Here is a 13,767-nt window from a genome sequence, read left to right as displayed (position 1 = left end):
GCTGAGGCACCCCCCCGGACCTGAGTCCAAGGTGCCTGGCTCAGGGCTCGGCGGCTGCCCTGTCGGGGTAACGTCACCCCTTTCCGGTGGCAGAGACATTGCTCGAGGCTATGAGCGCATCCCCATCCCGTGTGTCAACGCTGTGGACGGCGAGCCGTGCCCCAGCAACTACAAATACGTTTCTCAGAACTGCGTGACGTCTCCCATGAACATTGACAGGAACATCACCCACCTGCAGGTCAGCGATGGGGGCGTGGTGGCGGGCGTCTGGGGTCTGGGTCCACAGGCATTTCCCTCGCGGTGATCGCCTTCCACTAAGGAGTCTGAAGGCAGATCAAGGTCCTTCCTGAAAGCGGGTCCTGTGCCTCCTTTTGGGGCCCCAGCCCCTCGAGCAGAGCCTAGCATCCCTGGTGAGTAGCGTCCCGGGGGCCGCGCCAGTGAGAGGTGCCGGTGCTGAGCCGCCGGTGCCCTTGCCTCCGAGCTCCTCTTGCCTGGAAGCTGGACGTGTGCCCTCAGGGCAGGGTTGTGGCCCTTTCCCATGGAGCGGCAGGCCTCAAGCGTGGGCCTCGGGATTTCTGCCTCTTGGCCCCACGTCGCTGACGGCCCTGCCTCCTCCCTTCCTTTGGGTTCCTCATCCAGAGCCCCTCGTGCGGTCTCTCTGTGTCTGAGCGGCTGGGTGTCCTCTCTTGCCCACGTGCCCTCTTCCCTGGGGCTGCACGCCCCTCGGTGTCCTTGAGAATGGAGAGGTTCGAGCCAGCCTCCTTTATTCCGTGCGGGCCTGGCCTTCCGAGAGCGCGCGTCAGGATGGCGAGGCGTGGCGGAGAGCGGCCCCCTGACACGCCGTCTCCCCACAGTACTGCGTGTGCATCGACGACTGCTCCTCCAGCAAGTGTATGTGCGGCCAGCTCAGCATGCGCTGCTGGTACGGCAAGGTGAGTCCGCGGCCGCGGCGGCGAGGTGTCCACGGGCCCCACCCGGAGCCCGGGAGGGAGGCCGCCAGCCTCTGTGGCCGCTGTTGGTGAGCCCCGCCGGGTGCTGTTGGGGCTACGAGACGACGGCTCTGGAGACCGGTGTCCAGCAGAAGCAGCTTCGATGCCCTTAGTGTCAGGGGTTCAGAGGCTATCGGGGGGGGGGGGGGGGGGGCGGAGCCGGGGTGTCCCGGGGTGGGGGTAAGACCACAGCAGAGTCACCTTGGGAGCACGGGGCGTGGCACAGGGGCTGTTCCTGCCTGCTGAGCCGGGTGACGGCACGCACCTGGAGGTGTGTGTGCTCCGCGGGGCACTGCTGTGCGGAGGGTGGGCAAGAGCGAGCATTTCGAGGGTCTCACTGTTGAGAGCAGCCTCTGAAGCCACGGGGACTTCTGACTCAGCCGTGAGGCCCTGGTGTGTCGGCCGATGGCTTTGCTGTGTCCGGGTGGAGGACAGGAAAGCAGGTGGCCCGGTTGCTGGCAGAGCTGTGGGCCTGCCGGCTGCAAGGACAGACGACAGCGTGGCAGTGGACGTGGGCTGGGCGTGATGACCACAAAGGAAGTGGAGGGGCCTGTGGGCTGGTGGCCTTGGCGATGCTGAGCGCGTTCTGGGAAGGAGGAGGGAGGTGGGCTTGGGGGGACGGAGACCGGACACCTGTGTATGCTCCCGGCTAATGCTTCCTGTCCAGAGCGCGGACGTGGAACATGACCCTGGTGCCCCTGGCGTGAAGTCGGACCAGAAACCATCATTTTAATACCCATGTTTGAGTTTGTAAAACTGGTTGGTTTAAGTGTATTTAGCGCGAGTGGTGAGCCGTGCTCAGTCCCGACCGCACGTCTGTCCCCAGGACGGCCGGCTCCTGCCCGAGTTCAACATGGCGGAGCCGCCCTTGATCTTCGAGTGCAACCACGCCTGTTCCTGCTGGAGGAGCTGCCGGAACCGCGTCGTGCAGAACGGCCTCCGGTGAGCGCGAGCCCCGGCAGCCCCTGCAGCCCCTGCCTGAGCGCAGGGCTCTAAGCCCTTCAGTGCTGGGTGATGCCAAGGGTCTCTGTTTGCAAGGTTTGGGAATGGTTGCAGATTTCTTGCAGAGTTCACTGCATTTTACGGGGGTTTCGTACAGACAAGGCTGGGATGGGTTGCCGTGTGCGTGCGTGCTCACGGTGGAGACACAGGGACACTGTCTTGTGTGAGCCCTTTGTCCCCGATTGGTGGTACGAGCGGCACAGATGACACCAGTCCTGCTTCTGAGCAGCTGGGGGGTTGGTGAGGCCGGAGGGACTAGGCTGTCCCACGCAGTGAGCTGAAGGCCCGGAAATGGGCTCTTCCCGAGCATCGCCTCTGCCTCGAGGTGGCAGGTGCATAGCGACTGGGGGAAGACTCAGGCCACTTCTGAAACATCCTGTGTCGAGTGAGTGTCTCGGCGGCAGCAGGGTGAGCGTGCTCTGGTGTACAGCATTTCAGACCACGTGGATGCCCTGTTCTTGAGTCGCTTGGGGCCCTTGGCCCCGTGAGGTCTGGCCAGCACCCCTTTCACGGGCTGCGCTCCGGCACCCCCGTCCCTGAGCTTTTCCTCTTATGTACGAGCTCGAGAATCGGAAGAGCTCTCTGGCCGTCTGCGGCGTGAGGGCAGATTCACACGCGGCTTGTCGGCAGTGTGGGGTTTCTCTGCGCACCAGCGGTCGGAGAGTGCCTCTGACCAGCCCACACGTCCCTGATTCCCTGTTGGCACGACATCCTCTGTGGGGAGGACACGCATGCCCGGCTCCCCCAGGGTCCCTGGACACACAAAAGGGCAGGTGGGTCCCCATGGCTCTGAGCTTGGGAGAGCCCCCCACCTACCCTGAGGGGCCAGCAGCGTCTGCCCCTCCGATCTTCACTGCAGCCTGGGGGCTCAGCCAGACCTGTCCCCACGTCACAGATGAAGACACAGCATTCGGACTGAATTCTGAGGCGGTCTCCCATTCCCTGAAGATGTGCTGTAGGCTTCCGTGCACGGGAAAGGAGCGCTCGTGATGGGAAGGCCGCATCTTGCGCTCTGTTTGCTGCCGTGGCTGGCAGTGTGGTCCACACTTGAGCCGAGCACCGGGGAGCTTGGCGGTGAGTGGCTGACCCTGTTTTCCAGGGCCCGGCTGCAGCTCTACCGGACACAGAACATGGGCTGGGGCGTGCGGTCCCTGCAGGACATCCCCCTGGGCACCTTCGTCTGCGAGTAAGTGAGTGCATGCGTACGTCACTCCAGGGCTGCCGGCTGCCCTGCCGTTTTGGGGACAGCCCAGCAGTGTGGGATGAGGGACTGCTAGGGCCTTGGCCATGCCTGGGACTCGTGGATGCCCCTGGAAACCAAGTTCCTGTTGTCTCCAACCCTCGCCCACCTTCCTGGCTCTCTACCTGCACTTGGCCTCTCACCAGGTAGTGGCTCTTTTAAGGTGGTTCCGTTCCGTGGTTTTCAGGGAGTGTCGTTGTGGATCCTTGGTCCGAGAAGTTTTCTGTGTCATCCTCTTCTGGAACCTAAAGCTAAACCCTAGCTCGGTCACAGGCATATTCTCCAGAACATTTGGCCACAAGTCGGGGCCAGGGGAGGGTGCCTGCACCCTGGCTCGTGGTCAGGGGCGAGGGTCCTGCTGTCCGCTGCTCTCAGCCGTGCCCTGCCTCCCACAGGTACGTTGGGGAGCTCATCTCTGACTCGGAAGCTGACGTTCGGGAAGAAGACTCTTACCTCTTTGATCTTGACAACAAGGTAACACGTTTGGAGGGGTTGGGGCGTAGCGAGCTGGTTGCAGCCGTGCGGCGTGGGAGCGGTAAGGAGGCTTTTGCCCACAGCGGCCCGGTGTCCTCGCCGCCCACCCTGGCGAGCGGTGCGCTCAGGGCTCGCAGGGTGCCTGCAGTCGGGCCCCTGACCCAGGAGGTCCCCAGGCTTGTGCAGTGAGGAGCCTGCTTCCTTGAGGACGTGAAGCCTGGCTGCATCCCGCCAGCCCTCCGAAGCCCTGCTGCTCACCCGGGGTTAGAGTCCATGGCTGGCAGAGGGCAGAGGGCCGTGTGTGCACGGCAGCAAACAAACGGGAGCGACCCTCGTGTGAGGGGCAAGGGTCGCACGTGTGTCCCAGCTGCCCTCCTGGTTGGGGGGGACAGTAGGTGGGCCCTGGTCTGCACCCGAGGACCCGGGTTTCTGGGGACGTTTGGAGGCCGCCTCAGGCCGTCCTCACCCTTCCCTCATGCCTGTCCTGCTCTTAGTCCATGACTTGCCTGTTTAAGAACTTCCAGGAGCACAGTCAAGGTGTATGTGGGGACCCAGGGCTGTCCTGTAGCCACAGCCTCCGGACCCCGGAGCAGCTGGTCTCCCGCCGTGCCCCCACCCCCTGCCCTGCCCCTGCTCCTGCGGTCAGCTCTCAGAAAGCCACGTTCCGGGGAGAAACCTGCGTCCTGGGTGGTCGCCGTGTGCAAGCGCTGATGTCCCCCCTGCAGTCCCCTCTGTGGACCTCCTACCCGGTCTTCTGTCCTTCCTTGTCCTTTGAGCGGTTTGCCCTTCATGGTTTGTGCCAGTGCTCTACAGGTCCTGGGGCAAGTGCCCTCCCGGGCCTTTGTGTCTTGCAGAGGTATTCTCTCTGTGGCTCTTGAGTTCCCCATGATGTCTTCCCATGAACGGAAGTTGCTGTTTTTATTGTCGTCCGATTTCTCTGCCTCTCCCTCCATGCTGTGGGTGTTCGCAGCGTCCCAGGTGAAGCCAGGCCTTCCACAGCCGAGACCGTGTGGAGGCAGACGTGCGGCGTCTGCAGAAGTTACGCTTGGCCTCCACGTGTGGGCTTATGGTCGGGTCGTTCGGCTGCGGCGTCCAGCTTTCTCCCCTCGCTGGTGTCTGTGCAACTCGGGACCGTTTGTTGAGAAGACCGTCCTTCTCCCCACCGCCCCACAGCACGGCTTTTGTTGTAACACAAGTGTCCTTGTATGTTGGGGCGCCCCTCTGTCCTGTCCTGCCGTAGTAACCATCTGAACTGACGTCCTCTTACCTTGGGGTCTGTAGGGTTAGGCTGTCTTGCTTTTCTTGGTCTTGTTCAGTTTCTGTGTAGGTTTTAGGGTCAGCCGGACAAGTTGTACAACACAGGGCAGCGTTGAACCTGTGACCTACCTCGGGGCCCCTGGAGCACCTGCTTTTCTAGGTGACAAGCACGGTGTCCCCCTCTGCTTACGGGTCATCCCCATTGCCCCCACTAAGGCTCAGTGCTGCTGTGGACAATTTTGTAGATCTTCTCTTGGGCTTTTTCATCTGATAGGTTGTTTTTTATTTTTTTCTAAAGATTTTATTTATTTATTTGACAGACAGAGATCACAAGCAGGCAGAGAGGCAGGCAGAGAGAGAGGAGGAAGCAGGCTCCCCGCTGAGCAGAGAGCCCGATGCGGGGCTCGAGCCCAGGACCCTGAGACCATGACCTGAGCCGAAGGCAGAGGCTTCACCCACTGAGCCCCCAGGCGCCCCCATCTGATAGGTTTTTGATGATTTTACTCTAAGGGTCAGTTTTATTGTAATTAATTGACGTTCCGTGAACTTGAAGTGTGTGTGCTTAGTTTTGAGAGTACGGTCTGGTCAGCGCCAGGAGCAAGACCTGGAGCGCTTCCCCTGCCCCATGGTGCCCCCACCCCGGGTGGCCGCGGGGCTGCCATCTGTCTCCGCCGCTGGCTTTTCCCAGGGCCAGAGTTTCCCATGAGTGGGGTCAGCCTGTGCTCCGCTGCGTCTGGCTCCTGCGGTCCCCCCCAGGTGGTGGCAGTCCTGTGACCAGTGGCCCAGCTGTGTTGTGCCACTGCCTGGGGATGGGCCTTGGTGTTCCCGGATTTCGTTGTTCAGAGTAAACCTGCTCTGGGTTTGGTTTTTGTGGGTTTGAGTTTTCATTTCTTATGGGTAATTCCTGGCAGTAGGGTTACTGATGTCAGGTGAAAGTGTACATTTAATAACTTTAAAAGAAAAAAGAAGCAGTTTCCCAAAGTAGTTGTATCACTTTACGTTTCCACCAGCAACAAATGAGAATTTCACACACTGTAATTTTAATGTGAGTTTTCTTGATGATTTTTTTAAAAGATTTTCTTTATTTATTTGACAGAGCAAGAAAGGGAACACAAGCAGGGGCAGAGGGAGAGGGAGAAGCAGGCTTCCTTCCGAGCAGCAAGCCCAGTGCGGGACCCTGGGATCATGAGCTAAGCTGAAGGCAGACGCCCAATGACTGAGCCACCCAGGTGTCCCTCTTGATTTTTTTTTTTAAAGAATTTATTTTTAAGTCCTCTTCACACCCAACATGGGCTCAAACTCAAAACCCTGACTAACCCACTGGGCACCCATTTTCTTGATGGTCATTGACTGAGCGTGTGCTAATTGGTCTCCTTATTTGTTCTTTTGTGCAGGAATTTTAAAAAGTTACTGCCCATTGTTTACTCAGGCTAGGTACCTTCTTCCTGAGTTGTAAGGATTCCTTATGTTCCCGATTCGTGACCTTTGTCAGACACACGTACTGTGTTTTCTCCCAGCCTGGGCCTTGATGGTTCATTTTCTTACCAACGTTTTCCATAGAGCAGAAAATTTTCTTACCGTTTCGTGCTTTGCGTCCCAAGGATTCTTTGTCTCCCACGAGGTTGTGAAGATTTTCTCCTTTCTCTAGGATTTTCGTATTCTTGGCTGCTAGATCCACAGTCCGTCTTTTGTGTGGCTCGAGATAAGGCTCGAGACTCCTCTTTGTCTGTGTGAATACACGGTGATTTCAGTACTGGCTGGACGTCGTCTGGAAAAGCCTCTGCTTGGACCGTCGGAAGTAGGTCCGTGCCTGGACTGTGTTTTGTTCCTTTGATTTCTTTGCTAACCTCACACCGACCCTGCTGTCTCTTCTCTACTGTCGGTTCAAGGGAAATCTTGGAACCAGGTCATCCCTTTCTAAAGGTCCCCGGAGCTCCCCGGAGTACTCTGGGTTTCCGTATGCATTTAGAACCAGGGTGCGTGCACGAGAGGAGGCCGCTGGGGCTTGACTTGCACTGTCCGGTCTGTTGATCCGCTCAGCGGTGCTGGCGTCTGAACGATGTCGAGTCTTCTCCATTGGCTGCTGTCTGGGCATGGAGCCAGCCTGCCCAAGCGGACCCCAGACCCTAGTGGGGACGCCGTTCCAGCAGCCCCTCTCTCCTGCTGCCTGTTGCCTGTGGCTGCCCCTAGCCAACTCCCGGCCTTCCAGTCTCCTCTCAGTCCAACCTCTCCCGGCTGGGCCTCACAGGCCGTTCCCTGCAGCTGCTCTGACTCCAGGGTTCACTCCAGCCCAGACCTTGTGTCCCCACTGGCGTAGCCATACCTGTGCCCATGGCGTCTGTGTGCCCACTGCTCACTCTCACCCACTGTCAAAGGCACCAGGGGACTTTCTGTTCTACCTTCAGAATGTGTCTGGGATCTGACCACCTGTTGCCACGCTGCCTGCCTTTTCCCTGCGCTGGGCTGTCCCCGGGTTCTGGGTCTATGCTAGGACCCCAGAGTCTCCCTGTCCTTGCTATTCTAGAACCTTCTGAATACCCACCTCCTCCCAACCTCCTTTGCTTGAATCTGCCCTGGTGATCCAGGGCGCCTGCACACTCTCAGCCTCTCGGAGTAGGGCAGGCTTACAGGGGCACAGAGCTCCCTTCCCGTGGCATCTTTGTCTTAGGAGGGACAAGTAGTCTCTTCACCAGAGCTGCTTTAGAAGAGCCAGCGGCGCGCACGTCTGAAGACCCGAGCAGCGTCGTGCGTGGTGGGAAAGACGCAGTGTTGCGTGGCCGGGAACGGGTGCCAGCCCGGGTGGGCAGCAGTCAGGTCTGGAAGAGCTTCTTGCTGCAGAGATGGGCAGCTCTCCTGTCTCTCTGTGTACCTGTGTCCCTTGCCCCCATGGAGTATCTAAGCTGGGTGTGGTCAGGTGAGCAAAAACTCGGGGTAAACCACATAAAAACAATTTTACTGAGGGACGCCATGCCAGAGGCTAAGGGAAACGCAGGTGGTGTGGGGGTGCTGTGGGGCCCAGGGACCAGTGGGCGGGGACTCAACCTTGTGCTCCGCGCCTGCAGGGGTGGGGAACCTGCCGCTTGTCCGCCCCGACCCTGGCATCAGGGATGTCCTGGCTGTGCATGTCCTGCAGGCTTTGGGCGATGCTGCTTCCGGTAGGGACCCTCGGAGGGTCTCAGACAGGCTGTGGCCTCCCCTGTGGTGGGGTCCGGTCCTGGCATGAGGGCCTGTGATGTCATGTGCTCCTCGCCCTGAGGACAGCCCGCCCTTCCGCGTGCCCCTCACACATCCTGCCCAGGTCTAACGGTCTGCCCCGCACCCACGCTGGCTGCCCTGTGGTCTCTCCGTTAGTTAGGGACAGACACTGCCTCCTGGATTCCTATTTCTTGCCTCTGTGGACAGTCTCTTACTTACGTCGCGATGGCCCCACGGGACAGAGGAGGAGAGAGAGGCCGCGCCGTCGAGAGCCATACGTGCGACCCGTTAGACCCCACTTTGTTTCATCTGTTCTTGTGCCGGGAACGTGAAGTCACTCAAAAACCCGTCATTTCGCTCCTGAGGAGCCGGCGCAGGGCCTGCAGGGCGTCACTGTCATGCCTCATGAGACTGACCTCCGTTTCCCCAGAGTGTGCACAGCTGGTCTGCCCCCGTCTTCTCAGTGCTGCGTCCCATCATTTCTTCTCCCCGAGGGCAGCCATGCGACCCTCGCGCCGTCCTGCAGGAACCTGCATCCGTGTGCGTGTGGTTGGGGGCCGCGTCCCCGTTCTCTGTCCCTGCAGACAGCGTGAGGGCGCGGGCAGCCTGGGGTCTGCCTCTCCCAGGCCCGGAGTCGGTGAGCCTTGGCTGCCCGCCTTCTCCTGACGCCGGGGCCTTCCCTGAGGGGCGTCCCGTCTCCCACGTTTCCTCACAGACTCTTCTGTGGGAAAGAAGAATCTTCCCCACCCAGACGTGGGCTTTCCAGCATCCCCTCGTGTACAGGCAAGATCAGTCGTTCTTGCCGCTGAGGACGGGTGCAGCAGGAGCTGCTGGTGAAGGGATCGGGGCCGTGTCCTCCGTTCTCTCTCACGTGTCGTTACAGCTCCTGCTTGCTCTGTACTGAGTGTCGTGACCGGTCGTCGTCTGCGTCTGGCACCAGAGGAGCCTGTTCGCTCTGGCCTCGCCTCCCTTGGCTTCGTTGTGTCCGGCTCCCTCGTTTGGCCTCAGATGTCTCTGAGCTGCCCTGGGTCCTTGCAGTCAGGATACCAGGGGTCAGAACTCTGGAATGAAAGACTCCTTAAAAACGTGTCCCGTCACTACTGGGTTGAACGCTGCTGGGGTTTGCCGAAGCCCTTGACTTTGATGCCCGCCTCCCGCCTGTCAAGGTCCTAGCTCCTTGCGGTCTTGGTGGTTCCGGAGGGGCGCCACTAACGTGCTGGCCACGGACACCGCAGCGTGTGTGTGCTTGCCGGGTCTTTGCTGGGAATGTGCCCGCTGGGACCCCGAGACCGCTGGGCAGCACCGGTGTGACAGCTCTCGGGGTGGGTGGGCTCCTAGTTCGACATGCAGGGGTGTTTGTCTTAGTTCATTTTAACTCCTAGAATTTTAGGGGTGCCCAGCTGGCTCAGTCGGTGGAGCGCGAGGCTCATAATCTTGGGGCAGTGAGTTCAAGCCCCATGTTGGGGGTAGAAAGTGCTTTAGAAACAAATAACAAATTGTAGAATTTTAAAATCTATTTTTTAGTTACATAAAATATTTACGTGCTTTTAAAGTAGAGATTACCCAGAGAGGCTCTGCTCAGGAGAGCCTTGTGACCCCCACGGGTGAGCCTTCGTGGGAACACCGAGTGCCCATGTGTGTTCTTACTTCCTTGCCTTTCTTACAGAGAAGGCGGCGCGCCCGTGGCTCGGGGATCACGTGTTCTGAGTCTGTGCACAGGGTTCTCGTTGCTTTGGGGACACTCGGGGTCTCAGCTGAGACTTGCAGTGGCATCTCCAGGACCCATCCTGCCCACGAGCCTCTTTGTGGGGCACTCGCCCTCGCCCGCGTCGCGGAGGCCCTGCCCAGCCGTCCCGTGCTGCCTCTGACGGCCGGAGCGGGACGCTTGGACCGAGGAAGTGCACTGGACTCTGTCCCGTCGTGTCCGTGTCTGAGATGCTCGCTGTCAGAGGGACGCGCTTCGCCTCCTGTCGTCAGGGCCGCCCGGACGGGGGCTGCAGCGTCCTCATGTGCTCGGGCAGCATCTGGGCCGCCTCAGGGCCGGGCGCTGTGGGTTCTACAGAACGTGTCCGTCTCCCCGGTCCGTCGCCTTTGTGCGCATTGCTGCGTGGGCAGCTCCAGCCTGCCTCTGACGGGCGTCGTGGGCTTCGTCTGACTGGCTGGCCAGGCTTGCGTGCGGGCTCAGTCTCTGTCCCGGCGGCGGCTTCCCCGCCTGCCCTGGCGTCCCCGGCATCCGTCCTGGCTTGGCTCAGGCAGGGCCTCGTGCACACGGTCTGAGCCCCGTGGTGCCCGGCAGTCATGGGGTCCAGCTCCTCGCGCCTCACTCCGCGCAAGGGTCTTCCCCGTGTGCCCGCACGGTCGGGCTGTGAGCCCTCCAGGGCTGGTCGCAGACTCCTGGGCTGTTTGCAGGAGGGGAGCTGCTTCCTGCGTGGGGGCCACCGGCACGTTTAGTCCGCGGCACCCGGAGGCAGAGGCCAAAGGCTGTGCCCCGCGAGTCATCGTGCAGTTTCCGCTGGAGGCAGGACCGCCGGGTCAGGAGCGCGTCGTCTTCAGTTTTGGGGGAAGGTTGTCCGAGACAACCCTCTGTCATCAGTTTGTCTTTCCTTGACCCCTGAGGCTTCTGGTCAATGCTCTCCCCTCCACAGGACACACCCCGGAAGGCCCCCTTCTCCTCGTGGTGTATCTGGTCTTCCTCCCAGACGTGGCGCTCGGTTCCTATGTAATAAGTTCCCACAGACGTAGCCGTGGGGGACGTCCCTGCTCACCGGCCGTGCACTGCGAGGGGCAGACCGGTGTGAGCGGGGTCTCTGCTCAGGGCCCCAGGGCAGGCAGGGTTCTCTCGGGAGACGGGGCTGGCCTGTCGAGGGTTGGAGGACTCCGCTCCTTGCATCCCAGGGCAGATGCCCGCCCCCTTCAGTACCCAGGCCACGCACCTTCCTCACCACGTGGCCCTTTGGACTTCAGGCCCCAGTGCTCTGGCTTTTTCCAGAGAAGACTGCTACTTCGAGGGCTCCTGTGGTGAGGTCCAGCCCCCAGCCAATCCCCCTTTCTCACCGTCAGCTCTGGTCCTTTCTGCTCGTCATCACAGGGGTGGCGCTGCGGCAGGGTCCCGGGGCTCCTGAGGTCCTGGCTCCTCTCTGTGCCACTGGGTTCGCAGGACTTGGCAGTGTTCCTGTCGGGTGGCTGTGACCACTCGGCCCAAGCGCCGCTTCCCTCCCTCTGTCCGACCTGCCCGCACACTCCGTGTCTCCCAGCCACTCCTTGGGATCTGCTGCTCCATCACCACGTCCCAAAGAGCTACTCCCCACCTGCCCCCCAACCTCTTGCCACACCTCATGGTCCCCGCGGCCCTGCCCCCTTCCTCGTGGCAGGAGTGGCGTCCAAGCTTCCGATGGTCCACGTCTGGCTCGTGGCGTGGAGTGGGTAGCATCCCCACAGCCCTGAGGCCTGTTGTGCCCCTGCTCTGGGCCGCGTGTCTCCTGTGGTCTGCAGATCTGCAGGCTCCTGCTGGAGCTCCCTGCTCTCCTTCCCGCCCGCTAGGACGGCGAGGTGTACTGCATCGACGCTCGCTTCTACGGGAATGTCAGCCGCTTCATCAACCACCACTGCGAGCCCAACCTGGTGCCCGTGCGCGTGTTCATGTCACACCAGGACCTCCGGTTTCCCAGGATTGCCTTCTTCAGCACCCGCCTGATTGAGGCCGGGGAGCAGCTGGGGTAGGTGCCGCCGTCCCCAGGGGCCACCTGTTTGGGGACCTTCTAGGTGCCGACGTGGGCTGCTCCTCACAGGCTTATCCTCCGTGGTTCTCTGTGTTTCCACAGCTCTGAGCCGGGACGGATGGCTCTGCTCGGGCTGGGTCCCCCCCTGCCGCCAAGCGGTGTGGGGCCTGGACGCCGCCCTTAGCTCTGCTCTCTCCCCAGGTTTGACTACGGGGAGCGCTTCTGGGACATCAAAGGCAAGCTGTTCAGCTGCCGATGCGGCTCCCCCAAGTGCCGGCACTCCAGCACAGCCCTGGCGCAGCGGCAGGCCAGCGCCACCCAGGAGGGCCAGGAGAATGGCCTGCCCGACACCAGCTCCTCCACCGCCGACCCCCTCTGAGCAGCAGCCGGCGTGGGGCACCGGGCATCGGTGCTGTGCACACTGCGGTCCGAGAGGAAGGAGAAGTGGATGCCTAAAGGCCCCGGCCTGGGGCCGCAGGGCTGCGAGGCCCCAGCGTGGCGGCCCGTGGGCCGGAGGCAGGCGCTCGGGAACACTCTGGGATTCCGCGCTGGCGTGACCTTGTGAGTTTCTGATGATGGTTTTGTCGTTTCCACGTTTCTCGTTCCCCCTCTGCTCCCCTGGTTCCCGTTCCACTGTGGGGCTTGGTGGCCAAGTCCTGTAGGCCCAGATCCCCGCGTGGCACCTGCCGAAGGCACAGTCAGCCGTGAGCTGCTCCGTGGACCCGCCTGCCCGAGGCCTGCGTGGCAGGTGCCGTCCCGGTTGCTGTGCGGACGCCGTCCCCACCTCGACCTGGGAGAGGTCCCGGCCGAGCCGTCACTGACTTTGGAGAAAATGTGGGTTTGCTTTTTAAAGAAGTTCTATATCTAGTCCTATATATCAGACCTCTAATGCATTTCTTTCCGAGGAAGCAGTTTGTCGGGTGCAGCAGGGCCGCGGCCCCCGGAGGACCCCGCACCAGCCCCGCCGGCTCAGCGACGCTGGCGCCTTCTGTTGATTTTTAAACCACATGCTATGATGATGAATAAACTGATTTATTTTCTACCATTATTGAACATTAGGACAAATAAAAAACACAAAACACAGACAACGGTGCTGATTCTGGTGTGGTTTCTACTCACCATGTGAAAATAAACTATCAACTGTATAAAGAGAACAAAGTGATTTTAGAATAAAATGCAGGAAAAAACTTTTTTTAAAATGTTAGTCTTGTCGTGGAATAAATTTGCCGTCACCTTTTGTGTGAGGGCCTGCCAGGTCATCTACTTTTCTAAACACTGTAATTAGTGCAGTGGCGGTGGGGTTTTTGTGCGGCTCTTCTAAAACACTCATGATGCAGTCATGTTTATTTTTTTCTGTTAAAATGTTTTTGACAGTTTTAAGAGCAGTCTTTTGGCTCAGACCATTTCTTGTTCTGTTTTCAATGAAATCAATAAAAAAAAAGAAGTACTTTAAATGAGGTTTTTATTATGGCATCGTTTCACCTGGTTTCTGCAAAACACCTGCGCTGCCCGTGGGGGCGCTCTAGGGCTCTCGCGCGGCGGGGCTGGAGCCCCCCATGGACCCGGACGATCACGCCTTCTTGACCTCGAAGAGCACACCCCGTGCCCACACCCCAAGGCGGAAGACATGTCTGTGCGGGTGGCGCTCTGCGTGTGTGCGTGTGCATGTGTGTTCACGTCTTGGTACGACCAGCACCAGGCATGGAGGCCCAAGTCGTGTTCTGTTCCGGAGGAAGAGAACATTGTCTTAGAGCAGCCCCAGGTAAGTCCCCAGAAGTGTGGATCAGATCTGCTTTTGAGCGTGGGGAGGCTGGAGGACTTTCTTCCCGCGGCAGGAACCTGCTAGTCCCAAACGCATGAGCTCTGTGGTCTGTGCAGGGCTGGGCTGCCT

At 60.2% G+C, this 13,767-nt stretch overlaps 1 protein-coding gene across 6 annotated transcripts in view; it reads left to right on the top strand.

Moving 5' to 3' along the window:
- The window catches only part of EHMT1 (euchromatic histone lysine methyltransferase 1), a 138,049-nt gene extending 124,725 nt beyond the window's left edge, over positions 1 to 13,324 (top strand). For all 6 annotated transcript variants that reach the window (XM_046022651.1, XM_046022650.1, XM_046022655.1 and 3 more), the window contains 7 exons: positions 94 to 238; positions 855 to 932; positions 1,816 to 1,931; positions 3,091 to 3,177; positions 3,627 to 3,705; positions 11,698 to 11,873; positions 12,078 to 13,324. In XM_046022651.1, coding sequence (XP_045878607.1) covers positions 94 to 238; positions 855 to 932; positions 1,816 to 1,931; positions 3,091 to 3,177; positions 3,627 to 3,705; positions 11,698 to 11,873; positions 12,078 to 12,255 — 859 coding nt within the window. In that variant the 3' untranslated portion in view covers positions 12,256 to 13,324. The remainder of the gene's footprint in view (positions 1 to 93; positions 239 to 854; positions 933 to 1,815; positions 1,932 to 3,090; positions 3,178 to 3,626; positions 3,706 to 11,697; positions 11,874 to 12,077) is intronic.
- Positions 13,325 to 13,767: the final 443 nt, after the last annotated feature.

The sequence above is a fragment of the Meles meles genome, chromosome 11 (assembly GCF_922984935.1).
Source record: "Meles meles chromosome 11, mMelMel3.1 paternal haplotype, whole genome shotgun sequence".
NCBI lineage: Eukaryota > Metazoa > Chordata > Mammalia > Carnivora > Mustelidae > Meles > Meles meles.
The sequence above is the reverse complement of the archived record's forward strand: the minus strand, read 5'-3'. Positions and strand labels throughout refer to the sequence as shown.